Below are 17,824 nucleotides of genomic sequence, written 5' to 3' on the forward strand. Positions count from 1 at the left end.
CCATGTGCTGCTGACCTGATGGCTTGAGGAACTTCCCCCAAGTGCTGTGATGCTTTTCTTCTGGCCACCAGCACTGTATTGTCCCAGGAGACAGTTAAAGGAAAAACTGGATAAACTCATGGGAATTATTAATAAAACCAGAATAGGCTGTGAACATAATCTAACATTAGTAAGGCTAAGTTCACCTTAAAATGGTATTAAAAAATATTTCTAGATTGCACAAGCCTGTTGGAGTCCTAAAAACTGTTCCTAAAAACTGGCAAACTGTTCCAGCAACATAAGTGCATGCTTGGGTATTCAGCAGCTCCAGGTGCTATGTTGCTGTGTGTAGTTGTGTTCTTGACAAAAACCTGCTTCAAAATGATGAGGGCTTGCTAGATTAGCATACCTCACAGGGTTAGTGAGCCACTGAAATATGGATACTGCTTACAGGCGTCCAACATTGAAGTAGGATCTCGTTTGGCTATAAAACAAATGTCATCATTAGTCGAGGCAAGTTGAAAAGGGCCCTTCAGGTGAGCTGCTGCTATCTGTAGCTGTGATCACTGTCTGGGCTCAAAGGCACGGTTGCTGTCGCTGTGAGCAGCACTGCTTTGTGCTCTGGGTCCTGTGTGTTGAGCAGCATTGGAGGGTCCTCAGGGTGTAGCTGAGACCAGGTGCGTGGGGAGCTGCCAGCCTGCAACCTCAGACAGAACTGATCTGCAGCTTCTCTCTTGTTCCTGTCACCAGCCTGTGCCTTGGATCAGGGTGACAAAGGACAGCGTGAGCGCTGCCCATCAGCTGAGGCTGTGCCACCTGAAGGTGTGGGGCTGCCTCTAGGGACTTGTAAGTCATCCCAGCAGCTGGCTGCAAGAGGCAGCAAGCCAGCAGGACCTGGAGAGGCCAACATCTGCTGACTGGCTTCGTCCCCCATCTGCACCCTCACCCCATCCTGCAGTAAGGCATTGGGGCTCCATGAGTCCCTGGAGTCAACTTCAGTGGAGAATATCAGCTGTGGTGAATACTGCTACGGCACTCCTACAAAGTAGTCATGTCAGAGTGCTGTTGCTGGTTGAGAATTGGTTTCACAGGCTTCTTAAAGAGCTTATAAATGGTAGGCATTATGGAGCTTTAAATCTATATTGAGGCTATAACACTGGTGAGTAAAACACAGATTGAGGATTATGTGGCTGTATGGCTTCCATATGCTCTCAGAGTATTCTTTCTCTTGCATGCTAGAAGGGATTTTCAGTGAAACCTTGAGAGAGTATCTCTTGCTTCTTCACCTGATATTTCAAACAGCTGTGTCCTAGAGGAGCAGTGTAAACCTGCCCAGTACCATCTGTTCAACCTCCTTGTGTCCTGGGAGAAGCACTGTTTTGATGCCTGAGCTAGTGGAGAGTGCTAAACCCTTCAATTCAAAAATTTCTGTAGCTAACTCAGCTACCACTGGGAACTAAAAAATTTTTTAACCCTATGTTGGGTCTCCTGTGACTAAAGGTCACTTCTATCACTGTGACAGTACTTGCTATCTGGAGACCAATTTAGTTTTATGTGACTTTATTGCTATTTTTGCTTGCTTTGCTACATTCTTTAATCCTCTTGAGGTTGTTTTGCACCAAATTGCCGACTAACCCTGTTTAGCAAGGGAAACTTTTGAACATATAGAGTAGACCTAGGAAGAATTGAGAACTGTTTCCAGTTCTTGCATATTTTTACTGACACTTGGGGTGTTCATATCAACAAGATTAAACTGCTCAGAGCATAGCCAGAGTGGTGGAGTTGTGTCATCAGACCTCTGCCTCAAGCCAGGCTAATCTCAACTTTTGTTTCTGTCTTGCAGAATGGAGATGTATGTATTTCAATTCTTCACCCACCTGTAGATGACCCACAAAGTGGAGAGCTGCCGTCTGAGAGGTGGAACCCTACCCAAAATGTCAGGTAACTGTGAATCTGATGTACAACAGTGACCTCAAAGGCTTGTCGTCTCTCTAAGACTAAGGCCTATGTTGGCGAGAGGTTTGGAGGGGAATTTAAGACTTTGGGGGTTTTAAGGCTTGAATCAAGCGGGGACCAGGCTTACCGAACTGTCTGGACGTAGTGGAGTGCTGTTTGTCCTGATACTGGGCTAACAATGTGGAGCCTTCTGTCCTGTTCACAAGGTTTCATGCTCTTAAAAGCAGATTATCTTAAATGTTCTAGCCTTTTCCAGTCCATGTTAGCTTACACTTAGGTTTTTCAAACTCCTCCAAGATACCACTAGTGGGAAAAAAAACCAACCCAACACTTTTGAGTGTTCAGGCCCAGTAGGAGTACCTTTGGGTACATAATCCTGTCTACTGTTTGCCCTCCAGTATTTGTCTCTGTCTCCTGTCCTGCAGCATGGTATCTTGAGCAGTTAGCCAGGTAGTTTTCTTCCTGCGGAAAAGCCAAAGGATCACTAAGTACCAGAGGCATTCAAGGCTAATTATTATTCAAGGCTATCCATTATTTTGAAACACCAACTGAATTTCATTCCCATTACAAGACACTGCCAATAAAGAACTGACTAGGTGACAAGCTTCAACTCATGGTTAGGAAACAGCTTGGGGCATTAATTACTTATATTGCACATGCATTTTGAGTATTTCATTATATACAACCCTAAAGATTGACATGAAACTTCTCATGGTGCTAGTTCTCTGATTTCTGCTCTCCTTTACCACTGTGCAGTTTTTGGTGCTTACTCTTGGAATGTGTTGGGCTTAAGGGTGGCATTTGGGGAGAAAACAATCCTCAGCTGTACCAGCAAATGGAAATAAAACTTGTCGTTAACTGCTAGCCTGCTACCAGCATCACCTGTTGGGCTAAGTGCTGATAGAAATGTGTCCTGCTGGGGTCCCATCTGGCTTTGCAAGGCTGCAGAGTGTCAGGCAGGAGGCAGCAGGGCTGAAGGTGTGGGAGGGCAGCATGCTTGTAATGAGCTGCCTCTGTAACGTTGGGCTTCTCTTCAGCTGCTGAATGTTGTAAATCCTGCTTAGTATTGACCATTTACTACAGATGACTCTGGGTGGAGTGTCTGAAGGGGGGATTGTTATTCTTCAACTTTGAGAGCACCTGTATTTCCACCTCTAACAGTGTCAGTTTTTTTAAACACAGTGAATGTGGACTTCCCCATCAGTCAGAGCTAGATGAGGCAGGCATAAGTAAATATGGGAAACATCCAGCAAGATGAGAAGGAATGCAGCTGTGATCTGTGTGGCAGAGAATACTGCTTTTCTTCTTGAGTCCTGAGTCCTGTACAGCTGAGGAAGTGGTGGCAGGGCTTAGAGTTGAGGCTCTTTGATCACTTTAGTTGTCCTTCTGTGTATCTCCCCTGTCTCTCCTCTGTCCTTTGAGGTGCACAGGCCAGAGCTGAGCACAATATTCAAGACAGAGATACATCTGTATCTTGTTGTATTGGTTTTATGTGGCAAGGTTTTGGTAGCGGGGGGAGGGGTTACGGGGGTGGCTTCTGTAAGAAGCTGCTGGAAGCTTCCCCTGTGTTTGAGAGAGAGCGAGCCCATACCAGTCGGCTCTGAGACGGACCCGCCGCCGGCCAAGGCTGAGCCAATCAGCAATAGTGGTAATGCCTCTGTGATAACATTTTTAAGAAGGAAAAAAAAGTTGGGACAGACAGAAAACAGCTGCGGGAGAGAGGAGTGAGAACATGTAAGAGAAGCAAGCCTGCGGACACCAAGGTCAGTGAAGAAGGAGGGGGAGGAGATGCTCCAGGCGCCGGAGCAGAGATTCCCCTGCAGCCTGTGATGAAGACCCTGGTGAGGCAGGCTGTCCCCCTGCAGTCCAGGGAGATCCACGGTGGAGCAGATCTCCACCTGCAGCCCGGGGAGGACCCCACGCCGGAGCAGGTGGGTTCCCGAAGGAGGCTGTGACCCCGTGGGAACCCCGCGCTGGAGCAGGCTCCTGGCAGGACCTGTGGATCTGTGGAGAGAGGAGCCCGTGGAGCAGGTTTTCTGGCAGGACTTGTGACCCCGTGGGGGACCCGCGCTGGAGCAGTGTGCTCCTGAAGGACTGCACACCATGGAAGGGACCCACGCTGGAGCAGTTCGTGAAGAACTGCAGCCTGTGGGAATGGCCCACGTTGGAGACATTCGTGGAGGACTGTCTCCCGTGGGTGGGACCCCATGCTGGATCAGGGGAAGAGTGTGATGAGCCCTCACCCTGAGGAGGTGAAGTGGCAGAAAATAACGTGTGATGACCGTAAACCCCATCCCTGTCCCCCTTGTGCCGCTGAGGGGGCTTGGTGGAGAAATCCGGGAGTGAAGTTGTGCCTGGGAAGAAGGGAGGGGTGGTGGGAAGGTGTTCTGAGATTTCATTTTATTTCTCATTACCTTACTCTGGCTGATTTGTAATAAATTGAGTTAATTTTCCCTAAGCTGAGTCTGTTTTGCCTGTGATGGTAATTAGTGAATGATCTCTCCTGTCCTTATCTTGACCCACAAGCTTTTTGTTATATTTTTCTCTCCCCTGTCCAGCTGAGGATGGGGGAGTGATAGAATGGCTTTGGTGGGCACCTGGCATCTAGCCAGGGTCAACCCATCACACTTGTGAAGAGTTGTGGTTTAAGCCCAGCCACCAACAAAGCACCACAAAGCTGCTCGCTCACTCCTCTGCCCCGGCCCTGGTAGGATGAGGAGGAGAAGATATACAGAAAAGGTCGTGGAGACAAGGACAGGGAAGGATCACTCACTAATTATGGTCATGGGCAAAAAACAGACTGAACTTGGGGAAGAAACAAAATCAATTTACCACAAATCAAATCAAAACAGGATAATGAGAAGTAAACCCAAATCTTAGAACACCTTCCCCCCATCTCTGCCTCCTTCCCCGGCTCAGCTCCACTCCTGGTTCTCTCTCCCTCCTCCCCTCCAGCAGCGCAGGGGGACAGAGAATGGTGGTGGGGTCAGCTGCTCCTTCCTCCTCAGGGGGAGGACTCCTCACTCGGCCCCTGCTCCACCGGGGGGTCCCTCCCTCCCTCCCGCGGGAGACAGTCCTCCATCAGCTTCCCTGGCGTGGGGCATTCCCACGGGCTGCAGTCCTCCAGTCACGGCCTGCTCCAGCGCGGGCTTTCCCATGGAGTCCCAGCCATCCTGGGGGGCAGCCATCCCCCTGCTCAGGCGTGGGCTCCTCTCTCCCGGGGCTGCAGGTGGGCATCTGCTCCCCCGCTCCCCTCCGTGGGCTGGGGGGGACAGCCTGCCGCCTGGTTTCACCATGGGCTGTGGGGGCATTCCCTCCTCCTCCTCTCCTTCCTCACTGACCTTGGTATCTGCAGAGGGGTTCCTCTCACATTCCAATCCCCCTACCCACCGCAGGTTCCCCTTCTTAAATCTGTTCTCCCAGAGTTGTTACCACCGTCACTGATGGGCTCGGCCTGGGCCAGCAGCGGGTCCGACTTGGAGCCGGGGAAGCTTCTGGCACCTTCTCACAGGAGCCACCCTTGCAGCCCCTCCCTTGCTACCAAAACCCCACCACACAAACCCAAAGCGTGAAGATAGGTGATGCCCTGTCTCACTATTGCTTTGTTTCCTGAGGATGCCTATTTCTGTTGGCTTTTTTGGCTGCCTAAGATCTGGACAGTTTCTGCAACCAGCTCAATAGAGTATCATGACTGTCAGTACAGCCTAAGCCGAAAATTTATACTGGAGAGCAAAAATGTGCTAGGACAAATCTATACCTACCTCTAAAGGTGGCTCTGAGAGGCTACAATATGGATAGCAGCTGGAACAACAAAAAAAAAATACCCTTTTTCAACAAGTTATATAAGAGGATGTGCTGATTGGGAGCACCAGCCTGCCTACATAATGTCTGTTTCAGATGAAATTCATCTGTGTCTGAGCCTTCTGTTACCTAGAGAGAAATAGGCACTTCATGGGTCTGTTTCCTTGAGCCTCTGCTAGCTGCTCTCCCCTGCTGGTAAAGGGATGTAGAGGAACTCACTCTGAAGACAACAGCACTGTAAACACTTAAAACAGCTCACTGTTCCCCAGAATGGGGTGGGGGAGGTAAGAAAGAGAAAGGCTGGCTTGAAATCTTCACTCTTCATGCAATCAAGTTGCATGAAACAGCCTCGCTTGAGAGAGAAACAGATCCCTGACAATATTGCAGAAGGTCAGTCTGTATCCAGCCCAGTGCAGTTTGTACCTGATGCTGAGGATGTTTTCAGTCCCATGTGGCTGACCTTTTTTTGTGGTTTTGGTCCTGTCAGATCCCATGTGCTGTGATCTCTTCCTGTTACTGTATCTTGTTTACCCACAGTAGCAGGGTTTGAGTTGGAGCAGATTGTCCAGCTCTTAAGGTATCATCAGGGTTGGAGCTGATCTAACGTGCTTGTCGGTAACGAAGAGTGCAGAGTCTCACCTCTAATAGACAGTTGCCTTGGTGTATTTAAGTAGCTTTGCAGTGACTTTGGAGTCTGGGGCACTGCAGTGGAGATTGGCTTCTCCTCACTTTGTTAATGGAAGTGTGGTAGAGCAGATGCTAAATGCAGACAGGAATTCCTGTCCTCGACTTTTCCTAGACTTTGCTTGCTTTACAGTAAAGCTGCTGCAATGATGCTGGAGCTGACATGCTGGCTTTACAGCCTGTTTGCTGAGAATCAAAGGCTTTTAAATTAATTCTTGAGATGAAGTAGAAGACGGTCTCTCTTCTGCCCATCATTCCAGTCTGAACAGACAGTTTTTTCCAGAGCTGCTGTTCTCTTTTCCTACTGAATTATATCAGTTGGAAAATAAATTGTATAAGACTGTCTTGATAGCTATGCTGAACAGTCTGGCCAGACACAAGTGTTTAGTTTCAAAACCTTTCAAGACACTCAGCATCCAAATGACCAAGCATTTCCTGGAATTGTATCCCAGATATATGATCTGGTAGATGTGCTCAGCATGTGCTGCTCTGAATGTGTCCCTAAATCAATGCAAGTACAGCTGGGGCTGTAGTCTCCTTTAATCAAGTTCTGCAAAGCAGTTGCTAGGTACTGCTGTATTTCAAGACTTATTCCTTGTCTTTTGTTCTTCCTCTCCATTTAAATCAAAAGCTGTTGCCAGCAGAACCACATCGGACATGTGAAGCTATTGCAGTGGTAGCTACAGCCAAGTGGCTGGGTGCATAGAGCTGCCTGATGTGAGTCGCTGCTGAGTTTTGTGCTGGTTGTGGCACTGTGTGAGGAGCAAAGGGATGACTCTCTGAAGTGTGGAGGGTTCTAGGAAATGCAGAAGGGACTGGGCGAGAGAGGTGGTGTTTGCACCTGGTAAATGCCAGCAGAGCGGGGCAGCTAGCAGCTCTGTGCTGCTGCTAGAAATCCAGGAAGGCTGTCTGTCTGCTGGGGGTTGTGTGACTGGCTCATGCTGGCTTTGCTGAGTACCAGCAGCTGAAGCCTGCTGGGCCCTTGGCGGCTTGCCTGGGTATTGAAAAACATCTGCACTGTTTTCCCCTTGCTGTGCTTGAGTGCTGCTACAGCAGCCTTGGTGATGCGTAAGCTGAGGGGAGGTGAGACCTGCCCACAGCTTCAATGCCTTAACACCCAGTGGGGCAGGGAAAGTAATGCAGCCTTATCTGATGGCCTTGGGTCGTAGTGGTCCTTCTCCCTACACAGGGCAGGTGAAGAGCCTGACTGTCTGCTGGGAGGCTGAATGTCACCACGAACAGGCTCATCTAGCACGTTTCCAGCCCTGCACCATCCATGGGTGGTGTGGACAAGCTGAATTCTGGTCTGATCCTAGCTTACCTGCTGTCCCGTCACAAGCACGTGCACAGACATGATGGTCTGTAGTCAGATGAGATCCTTGAGGTTTGTGTTGTGTCACCTTCCCTGTGCTGATGGCCAGGGTCTGAAGTTCATAAATATCTGCTCTTACTTCAAATATTATACTTAGTTACCCTTAGCTTAAGTTTTTACTTTAAACAGGTTTCTGATGCATCATCTAATGAAGTCATCAGCATCCAGAATCGATTAATGTGTTAGCTCTGACTCTTGCTGTTGTGGTTACCTTTTTCAGGACTATCTTACTGAGTGTAATCTCTTTGCTTAATGAGCCCAACACATTCTCTCCTGCCAATGTGGATGCGTCAGTCATGTTCAGGAAATGGAGGGACAGTAAAGGAAAAGATAAGGAGTACGCTGAAATCATAAGGTAAGCTTTGCATGGGTGATGCTGTGCTACCAGCTTCCTGCTTTGAATCCTGTAAAACAGAATGCTTGCAGAATTTGCTGAAACCAGCTTCTCGCTGTGGTTGCTTCTTTGGAAATGAATTTTACTGTCTTACTCCAAGTCCATGCTTCTGGTCCCTCTAGGATTTTCACCACACAGAAGCAGTGCAGACTTCCAGACCAGGAGGACCAGGCTGATCTGTCTTTAAATTGTTCTTTTTTTCAGATTAATCTGGTGTGATGCTCTGCAAAACCTATTGGTTGCTAGTAAATCCCAGTGGAAGTCCCCGCTTGCTGTTGAGCACTGCTTGCATTGCTTGGGATGTGATTCAGACTGACTGCATCCTACTAATTCTGTGCTTAATGCACTCATGAATCATAATCTTGTCCTTCCAATTCAAAGGAATATCAGTGGGATTTGGCAAGCGCTTGCAAAGCTGGGTTTGATTAGCTGGAAGCACTGTTCAATCTTGACTGTCCTTTGCTGAGAAGTTCATGGTTCATCAGGTGCTGTAGGGAGACGATGTAAACTTGAGCCAGTGTTGCTGTAGAGCTGTGGGTGGACAAGCCGTACCGGAGTGGGACTGCTGTCACACTTGCTTGGGACAAGACTACATCTGCATTGACTCTGCTGGCTGGGCGTGCAGGTTATACCCCTGGCTGGAGCTATGTAGGGCAGTCAGTCTGTGCAAGAAGCCTCTCAGAGAGGTTGTCTTAGTCCCCTCCAGCTGCCTTGGCTTCAGCAGAGCTGGATGTACTCCATAAACAGAGTACGGCAGACTGACGATCAGGCGGGCACGGGTGAAGGGATAGGCTGCCATCTGCTCCTCTCCCTGCTGGGAGGCAGCATGGGCCAGCAACAGTTCACAGCCTGAGTGCTGCTGGGAGGCAGCAGCCAGAGCCTGTCCTGGGGTGACGGGAAACACTTGTCTTCTGCCAGCCCCACGCAGCGCCGGGGCTGCGGCCGCATCTCGAGGTGTACCATGTGCTCTGACTGCTCTTGCCCTCCCGTGGGAGCTCAGAGCTGCTTGTGGGAATTGCATTTTCGAGCACGCTGGGGTGCTCCCAAGCCCAGGGCTACAGGAACTAAATCTGTTTTTAGTACTGCTTGTGGTGCTTCAGCCAAACGTCAGCTCTCCTGACTCCGGGCTGCTGGGACGACTGGGCTGGGGCTGGCCGGGAGGTGGGGAGTTGAGCCATGCTACCGCTGGCACGCAGCCCTGCTCATGTTGCTGTGTCCTCCTCCCTGCAGGAAACAGGTTTTGGCTACCAAAGCCGAGGCAGAGAAGGATGGCGTGAAGGTCCCCACTACGCTGGCAGAGTACTGCATCAAAACTAAAGTGCCTTCCAATGACAACAGTTCAGATTTGCTTTATGACGACTTGTACGACGACGACATTGATGACGAAGACGAGGAGGAGGAGGATGCCGACTGTTACGATGATGATGATTCTGGCAACGAGGAGTCGTGACCTGCTCCCTCTATGCCCCTGTACTGCCCTGCCGACTCAGGCCAGAAGGGAGCAGCGGTAACCTAGCAGCAGTCCAGCAAAAAAGTGGGGGGGGGGGATCAAAAAAAAACTTTTTGTCTCCTGCTGTCTCCTGTTGTATGGATCTGTTTGCTCCTTTTTTATGGACCTCTTAGAGACCCTCCACAGAATGTCTGAATTCTTGCATTCTTAACCCTTTCATCACTGTATTATGATTTCTTTTTAAAAAAGAAACTCCCCTTTTCACTTCTCTACAAAACGCTCACAGCGAAACAGGTTTGCTCGCGTTTAGATTCTTGAATTAAATACAGTCTTGCATTGAGATGTTTTATGTATTTAAAGCTGGAACAAACCCATTGGAAGCTGGGGTTTTGGGAGCTCAAGTGCTGCATTTACTGGGAAGAAAAAAAAAACCACACAAAGCAAATTGCCAAGGTTTAGCTGCTCCATTTACAATAATAGCGTGTGTACATTCGTTTAGCCTTGTGGTGGTGGCTTTTCCTTTATAAGGTGTGGGGCGGAGAGTGTAAAGCTACTGTGTGTTGAGCTTGATGGGATGTTACTGAAAGGTACAGTATTCCTTTTCAGCCTGCTCAAGTTAGGAAATAGCTGGCCCCTGGAGCCCCAGAGGGCACAATCAGCTTTGTCTCTGAAAAAGGCTTGTGATATGAACCCTAAAATAAACACTTAACAGTTCACATCTGTACAACTGAGCCCTGGGTTGCTATTTTTTTTTTTTTCAGACTAGGTTGGGGTTGAAAAAGTTCAGTTTGGCCATGCTGCTGAGATCTGCTGCCAGCTTCCCCTCTGCAGAGGGAGAACAGACATGCATCCCACTGCCCAGTGGGCCAGCATTCATCCTGAACAACTATTTGGCAGTGGGAGAGAGATAGCCTCCCACCCCAGTGCTTGCTAGCAGCTCTTGCTTCCTGCAGCCCAAATCCAGTGCTGGCCTGAGCCTTCTTTCTGTTGCTGATGTAGGTCATTTGTTGGTAAATGCAGCACTGCTGCAGCCCTAGGGGCTGTGCAGGGTCAGCAGCAGTCAAAACTCGCTTTGGTGCCTGCCTGGGGTGGCCAGGCTGTCCCTGTGCCTGCAGTGGCTGCTGGGGCATGGGACAGAGGGGATGGATGTGTGCTGGCCTTTCCCCTGCCTGGCTGGCTGGGACATGGGTGAGCGTGAGCAGCCCCACAGCAGAGGGATACACAGTGCTTTCAGTCTGGAAGAGGTGGCCGGCAGCAGGGTTCGACAGACTGCTTAGCAGCGTGCTTCAGCTGGGGCACTGAGCTAGGCCTCCTGCATGTTTTTGGGAGCTTTTGGCAGACCTTACGGCCCTCCCTCCTGGGCAGGGGGGATCCTGCATGCTCGTGTCTGCAGAACCCTCTGCCTCAGTCCCTCTACTCGCTCTGTTTGCAGTGTGTTCTCCTTGTTCGGCTGTGGTGCTGTGGCTCGAATTCACCTTTCGCATGATCCCTTGATCAGCAGCCAGCCCTGCCTTCTTGCGCTGAGCCCTGGCACCTCCAGGAGCAGACCTGAGGTGCTGACCCTCCATTCCCACAGGTACAGAGGCAGTTACCCTGATAAGAGCTGCGGGCTCGGGCATTTGTTTATGCCTCCCCTTTGTATATCTCAGGGTTTTCAATGGTACGTCACCAGCTGCGGTCCCTCGGGGGGTGCTTTGTTGGGAGTAATCTTTGTTCTGTGATCAGCTTGGTGGCTGTGTCCTGGGGTGAGGAGCGGGATGAGAGTGAGCAAGCTCAGCGTGTGCTGTCTGGAGGGAGAGGAGAGGAAGGCAGCCCATGGGGAGGGGAGGAAGGCTGGTGGGGCTCTGAAGTGATCAAGGCAGATGCGTTTTCAAAATAGTGCTGGGCTGGGATTAGCTGCAGCGGGGACAGTCCCTGCTTCTCTGCCCCAGGGGCGTGCTGGTGGTGCATCCCTCTGCCCCCTGCAGAGTAAAGGCAGCCCAAGTGGTGATGCCGTGTCCCTCAGTGCTCCCTGTGACACTCTGCCCTCCTGCTTGCATGTTACCTGGGGAGGCAGCTGGACCCTTCGTGAAGTGTCCCACATGGGCTGCTTCAGCTCGCCCTTCCAGCAAGGACTGACTCAGCCCCTGGTGCTTTTTGGAGCCGGCAGCGCGGCTCACCTGCATCTAGTGATGGGGGGTGGGGGGGGCACTCCCCAGCTTCGCTCCAGCCCCCTGAGGGTAGCACCGGTGTTGGCAAGTGGGTCTGTGGGCCTCCTGGCTGCAGGACTGGTCTCGGGGCCGCACTGGGATAGGGACACCAACTTAAAGCTTTTTGGGGGCTGCTGGGGGTATGAAGGAGCAGACTATGGCAATGCTGGCTGTGCTGATGACTTGGTTTGAATTGAGGATACTGCATCTTTCAGGATTTTCCTTGTACTTTTGACCGTCTTCACTGTATACTCTCCAGTGACTTGTGTTTTCAAGCTTAGTGTTGTAAGATGCATTATCATGACTCTTCTGTTGTTAACCCTTTTTTAATGACAAAAAGCAACCTATTTTGAGAGCTCCTACATTAGCCAGACTAATTTCTCTTCCCCACTGTCCTGTGCAGTGTCATTGCTTGTTGACTTGCTGGTTTCCTTTTGAGATACAAACTGAAATATAAGAGTTTTTTGAAACTATTTAAGAGATTGCTGAAAAATGTTTACCTGATCTGTGTATTCTGGGTTTTTTCTTAACCCTTTTCTCTTGTCTTGGCCAATATTAGCGTTTACATTTGCAATTACAAGCCCCTTCAAATGCAGTTTTCAACCATTCTGAAGCCAGCAGGGTACACTAGATTTCTTAGTAGTTTTCCTAGCTGAAATCCCAGATGTTTTCCTTTTTTTCTCCAGTATAATTTACCAGAAAGAATTAACTGATGCATTTTTGTGTTGTCTTCTCCTTCAGTAGTTAGTTATATTTTGTCTTTTCTGCACATCTGTCTACTAATAAAAATGTGAAATGAAAACATCCCTGGACTGTTACTTCCCTGTTAATTGAGCTGGTTCATTTGCATGGGTTACTTAAAGCTTTGAATAACAGCTGTTCACAAGTTCAGTGCCACACCAGTATCAATGCCCATACATATACATAAATATCTATAAGGTTATTGGAAAATAAAGCTGCTGTTTGAGAGCTGCCTGCCTGACCTGAAGACTGAAGAACAAACTGATTTAGAGAAGTTCTTCGGCACAAGGCCATGGCCTTTGCTGTTACATTTAGCCTTCCCAAGTCAGGAAGAGGGAAACCAGTGGGAAGATGGTTCATGGTCCTGTATGACTGCAGCAGGGACACTGGACTTGGGGGATGGGGTGCTGCTGGTGGCCAGTTCCCTGGCAGGGCAGGAGCACAGCACTCCTGAAGTGGTCAGACAAGGCCATGCGGGAGCTTGCTTGCTGGGGCAGGGGGCTTTGACCTCATGCAGAAGGCTGGCTGGCAGAGGAATTGAGGACATCACTGCCAGCCCTTCAGGGTGCTTGCCCTGCCTGGCCCATGGTGTTCCTTGCAAGCTCAAGAGTGGAGAAGTTTCTTGTTGCAGTGCCTTGCTGCTGCAGTCAAGCTAAAATTAGCAGGACAAGGGTACAGGAGTTGCACTTGCTGCACTTGGCATCATTTGCAGCACAGCAGCTGGGTCAAATGTGGTTGTGGCCTGAGTGCTTTAGCTTCACAGCTGTGCTGGAGGAATGGTGATGGCATTTCAGAGCTGCATTCCCAGAGGAATCTCCGTATTGGGGAATGGGACTGAGAGGAAGGGTGGTGTCTGGGCCTTCTGACTTGGAGGGGGCTTGCTTGTACCTCCTGCCTGGGTCCTGCAGCACCTGGCTGCTAAGAGGTGCCACCACCACCTTCATCCAGCAGAAGGTGTGGTACCAAAGGTGGGGGAAACTCTCCGGCCTGCCCTGCCTTGGGTAAACCTGCCTCCCACTTGTGCACGGGTTTTTTTTTTACCTGTGCAGCTGAGCAGCCTTGGCTCTACCATCAGACTGTGGACCAGGGGGCTTAGAGAGGAAGTGGCTGCAGAAAAGCCCTGCTGGAACCAACAGTGTAAGGAACTGGGAAAACAACCTGTTGAGTGCTGCCTGGAGAGCAGAGAAGGCTGACTGCAGGCAGGACACTAGAGCAGTTGGGAAGGTGCTAGAGTTGCATGTTCTGCCTTGTGCTGGGGAAGAGGAAGGTGCCAGACAGCAACACAGCCCATCCCCTCCAGGCCTGGAAGCACTGCCCTTCCATGCCCACAGCCACAGTTGAGGATGGAAGTTGTGCAGCTGGGTAGAGTGAAGAAGCACTGGCTGAAGTCCTTGTAAGGGAGTCTCCCTTGCAGCTGCCCTGCAACAAACCTAAGGCTCAGGGGGCTGCTGTGCACTGGCACCAGCTTCTCATGTTGCCTTTTGCCAGGTCCAACTGCTTCAGCAAGGACTGACCCACACCTGGGAGGGCAGCAGTGGGTTTCTATAATCAAGAAACTAAGTGTGTGAAGACAGCTGCGGGAGAAGTTTGTTTTTCAAGAACAGCTCCTGTGAGGCAGCAGCTCTGACAGCAGGTAGATGAGGTGCTGTTGCTGCAAGGCCTGTGGGCTCAGCTGCTGGTGCAGCCCTTGTACAAGCTGACAGTAAGTCCCCAGCCTGCAGAAACATTTTTGCCCTCCTTGACATTCAGGCCCCAAAGCAGTGGGACAGCAGCTGCCAAGGGCTTGCAGCAGCTGCTGAAGTTCAGCCAGTATCAAAACTTGAGCTGGGGCAAAGGAATGCCAGTGCAGTTCATGTTGTGCTGCTCAGAGGCAGGGGGAGGGTCGGGTGACACATTGACTTCTTCCAAGCCAGTTGGGTCTCACAGGACCTGAAAACAGGTGAAAGTGTGACTCTAAGAAAGAAAAGTGGTTCTCAGGGTAGAAGGATTATTTTTTTTCTTCTGGGTCTTGAAACAGAATTATGAAGTACAAAAAAGCCCCTCACCTGCCCCATGGACACATGGCTTCACATTTACCCACCTCCTCTGCTGTGCAGGGCCATGATGTTCAGGAGGATGAGCCCAGGGCAGGAGCTGTCCCTCAGGAGCCCTCACCACTGACCGCCCTCCTGGTGGAGGCCATGGACCTCACAGGTGAAGCAAGGGCAGGCAGTGCTGCAGCTGTCCTCCCTCCTTACCTATCCCCACTGCTCCACAGGGACTCATACAGATCACAACGCCAGAGGACACCAAAGGCAGAGACATGATGCTTATGGCAGGAGCCAAGGGTGCTGCCCAGGATCCCACCCCTGCTGCAGGTGCCTGTGAGCTCTCAACACCGAGGTGCACTCAGCTTTGTCATGGTATATGGCATCCCCTGCAAACCCATCTGCTGCTCTTACCCTCCCAGCTCAGCTTTTCTTGCAGGAGCAGGTGGAAAGGGACAGGCTGTAAAAGCAAAACTGCTCCTGGAGCCTTTGAAAATGCAGACAAACACCAGTGATACGCTCAGATCTTTATTAGGTGAAGGAAGGGCTAAAAAGAAATGAAACTCCTAAACAATCACTGCACTGGTGCAGGACAAGAAGGACCAGGAGTTGCCTCCAGGGTCTTGTTTTAAAAAAAGGGGGGGAGGGACAGGTGAAGTTTTCATCCAGTAGCTCTGGCTTTCCTGGGCAAAAAGAGGTACAAGACACAGCTTATACTTTTATTTAAGAAATCGCTACATATTTTTTGCCTCTAATGATGCAAAGGAGGTTCCAGGACACACTGAGCGATCCAAAGTCTCTTGCTAGAGAAACAAAAATAAATCACCAAACATAAAAGAAAACCCTGTCTTTTTTTTTTTATTCAAAATTTGAAAAATAAAAAGGTGAGGCTGCAGCTCAGGGCCACAGTGACCAAACTGCCCACAAGAGTTCATCTTCCACAGCAGGAGGGAGGGGTGAGACAAAAGAAAGGGGAAGGCCCACAAAACATTCTTTTCCTTTTTTTCCTCTTTAACATAAAAGCTATATTGGGGGCTGAGGGCAGAAATCAAACCAACACGACACATCCTGATTCATTTGGGGGGGGGGGGGGGGGGGGAGGCAGGCCTCCTTATTTGCCTGAATTTAGAACTGCATTAAAATACATGGGCTCCAGCTCCAAAAAAAACCCAAAACAAACAAAAAAAAAACCAAAAGGCGCAGTTTGTCTTTGACAGAGTTATAAAGCCCATAGAGCTTAAAAAAAACAAGTAAGGATGCCCTGGTGCAGATGAGAAATAATTAGTTTTCCTACAAAGAAAATAAAACAGGCTGCAAGATGCAGAAAACCACATTTAGGCTCTATTACATTTACAAATACATACATAAATATATTACATACAACAGCAACTCAAAGAGGAAGCGGGCGAGTCACACAGAGGATGGATGGCTGGCTGCAGTTCTCCCCGCACAGACGTTTGGCTGAGTAGTTACTTCTAATAATTCCAGGAATGGGCTTCCGCTTTTTTTTTCTTTCTCTCGTTTCTTTTTTTTTTTTTTTTTTTAATTTTATTTTATTTTTTTATTTTCTCCTCCTCTCCTTTCATTCTCTCCTCCCTCCCCGGTTTCAGATTTAGTTTGTCCAGTATGGAGAAGTGCCATAGGCGGTTTTGGTAGCCTGAGACTTTTGCTGCATGGTGCTGGGTTGGTTGCGTTGGCCAGATCCACCCTAGAAATTGGAAACAAAGGAGATAGGGGCATCAGCTGCCATAGCACCAGTGCTCCCAGGAAGACAAGCCCATCCAAATGTCACCAGAAGAGCTGCCACCCCCAGGGACAGCCCTGACACCCACCAACACAGCAATGCTCCTCCCTGAATGGATCCATTTCTGCCCTGCAACATCTCCATGTCTCGCAATCCAGGACAAGTGGCCACAGAGACACCAAGCAGGACCACGGGAACACACCATCCCCCCCCCCCCCCCCCCAAGACAGATTCAAGCACAAGGAAGGAGAGGAGCAGGACTGGGGACAGCAAAGGAGCTCTCTCAAGCCGAACAGAGGTGGTGCACCAGCCAAGGATGTCACACATTCAGAGACAGAAGTAATTTCCTATTTCTGGACTCTAGGGCAGAACACTCTGTTTTTTCAGGGAACATTTATAGTAAGGAAAGGAAAGGCATGGGCTGGTGAAACCAAATCAAAGCTGACATGCAACCTGCAAGGAGATGCTTGATTTTTCCCCAAGTTACAGTACAAGTGGTCACGTCCTGCTCTCCTGTCACAGCCAGGAGACAGCAGCGCCTGCCTCAGCTTCACACCTCACAGCCCATCTCTCCACACCCCACATCAGGATGGTCTCTTCACAGAATCACAGGCTGGCTGAGGCTGGCAGGAACCTCTTGAGGTTATCTTGTCCAACCCCTCTGCTCAAGCAGGGTCACCTAGAGCCAGTTGCCCAGGGCTATGTCCAGACAGCTCCAAAGATGGGCACTCCACAACCTCCCTGGGCAACCTGTGTCAGTGCTTGGTCACCATTCCAGTAAAAAAGTGTTTCCTGATGATCAGAGGGAACCTCCTGTGTTCCAGTTTGTGCCTGTTGCCTCTCATCCTGTCAGTGGACACCACTGAAAAGAGCCTGGCTCCATCCTCCTTACACCCTCCCTTCAGGTATTTATATACATTGATAAGATCACTGCCTGAGCCTCCTCTTCTCCAGGCTGAACAGTCCCAGCTGTCTCAGCCTTTCCTCATAGGAATGATGCTCCAGTCCGTTCATCATCCTTGTGGCCCTTTGTTGGACTCTCTCCAGTACATCTGTGTGTCTCTTGTACTGGGGAGCCCAGAAGCACTCCAGGTGTGGCCTCACCAGTGCTGAGCAGAGGGGAAGGATCTCCTCCCTTGACCTGCTGGCAGTACTTTCTGTAATGCAACCCAGGATCCCGTTGGCCTTTGTGGCAAGGGCACATTGTTGGCTTGTGGTCAACTTGGTGTCCACCAGGACCCCCAGGGCCTTTTCTGAAAAGCTACTTTGGCCCCCAGCATATACTAGTGCATGGGGTTGTTCCTCCCCAGGGGCAGGACTTCGCACTTCCCCTTGCTGAACTTCATGAGGTTCCCTCCCCAAGCTGCTCAACAGCACCAAGTCTGTTAGTCTGCAACCATTGTCAAGGCTCTTCCCCATTGAGCAAAGCAAAAATGAGAAGGAAGCAAAAACCCCCAAGACCCTGCTGGCATGTGAAGGGGAGCAAT

General features: G+C 50.0%; 2 protein-coding genes across 28 annotated transcripts in view; one reads left to right on the plus strand and one right to left on the minus strand.

Annotated features, from left to right (window-relative positions):
- Nucleotides 1–12,627, plus strand: part of UBE2R2 (ubiquitin conjugating enzyme E2 R2) — a 57,804-nt gene extending 45,177 nt beyond the window's left edge. For both annotated transcript variants that reach the window (XM_075019912.1, XM_075019911.1), the window contains 3 exons: nt 1,823–1,920; nt 8,013–8,147; nt 9,417–12,627. In XM_075019912.1, the coding sequence (XP_074876013.1) occupies nt 1,823–1,920; nt 8,013–8,147; nt 9,417–9,636 (453 nt within the window). In that variant the 3' untranslated portion in view covers nt 9,637–12,627. The remainder of the gene's footprint in view (nt 1–1,822; nt 1,921–8,012; nt 8,148–9,416) is intronic.
- Nucleotides 12,628–15,105: 2,478 nt separating this feature from the next.
- UBAP2 (ubiquitin associated protein 2) overlaps nt 15,106–17,824 on the minus strand; it is a 171,086-nt gene continuing 168,367 nt past the window's right edge. For all 26 annotated transcript variants that reach the window (XM_075020123.1, XM_075020120.1, XM_075020119.1 and 23 more), the window contains one exon: nt 15,106–16,301. In XM_075020123.1, the coding sequence (XP_074876224.1) occupies nt 16,206–16,301 (96 nt within the window). In that variant the 3' untranslated portion in view covers nt 15,106–16,205. The remainder of the gene's footprint in view (nt 16,302–17,824) is intronic.

The sequence above is a fragment of the Buteo buteo genome, chromosome Z (genome assembly GCF_964188355.1).
Source record: "Buteo buteo chromosome Z, bButBut1.hap1.1, whole genome shotgun sequence".
Taxonomy (NCBI): domain Eukaryota; kingdom Metazoa; phylum Chordata; class Aves; order Accipitriformes; family Accipitridae; genus Buteo; species Buteo buteo.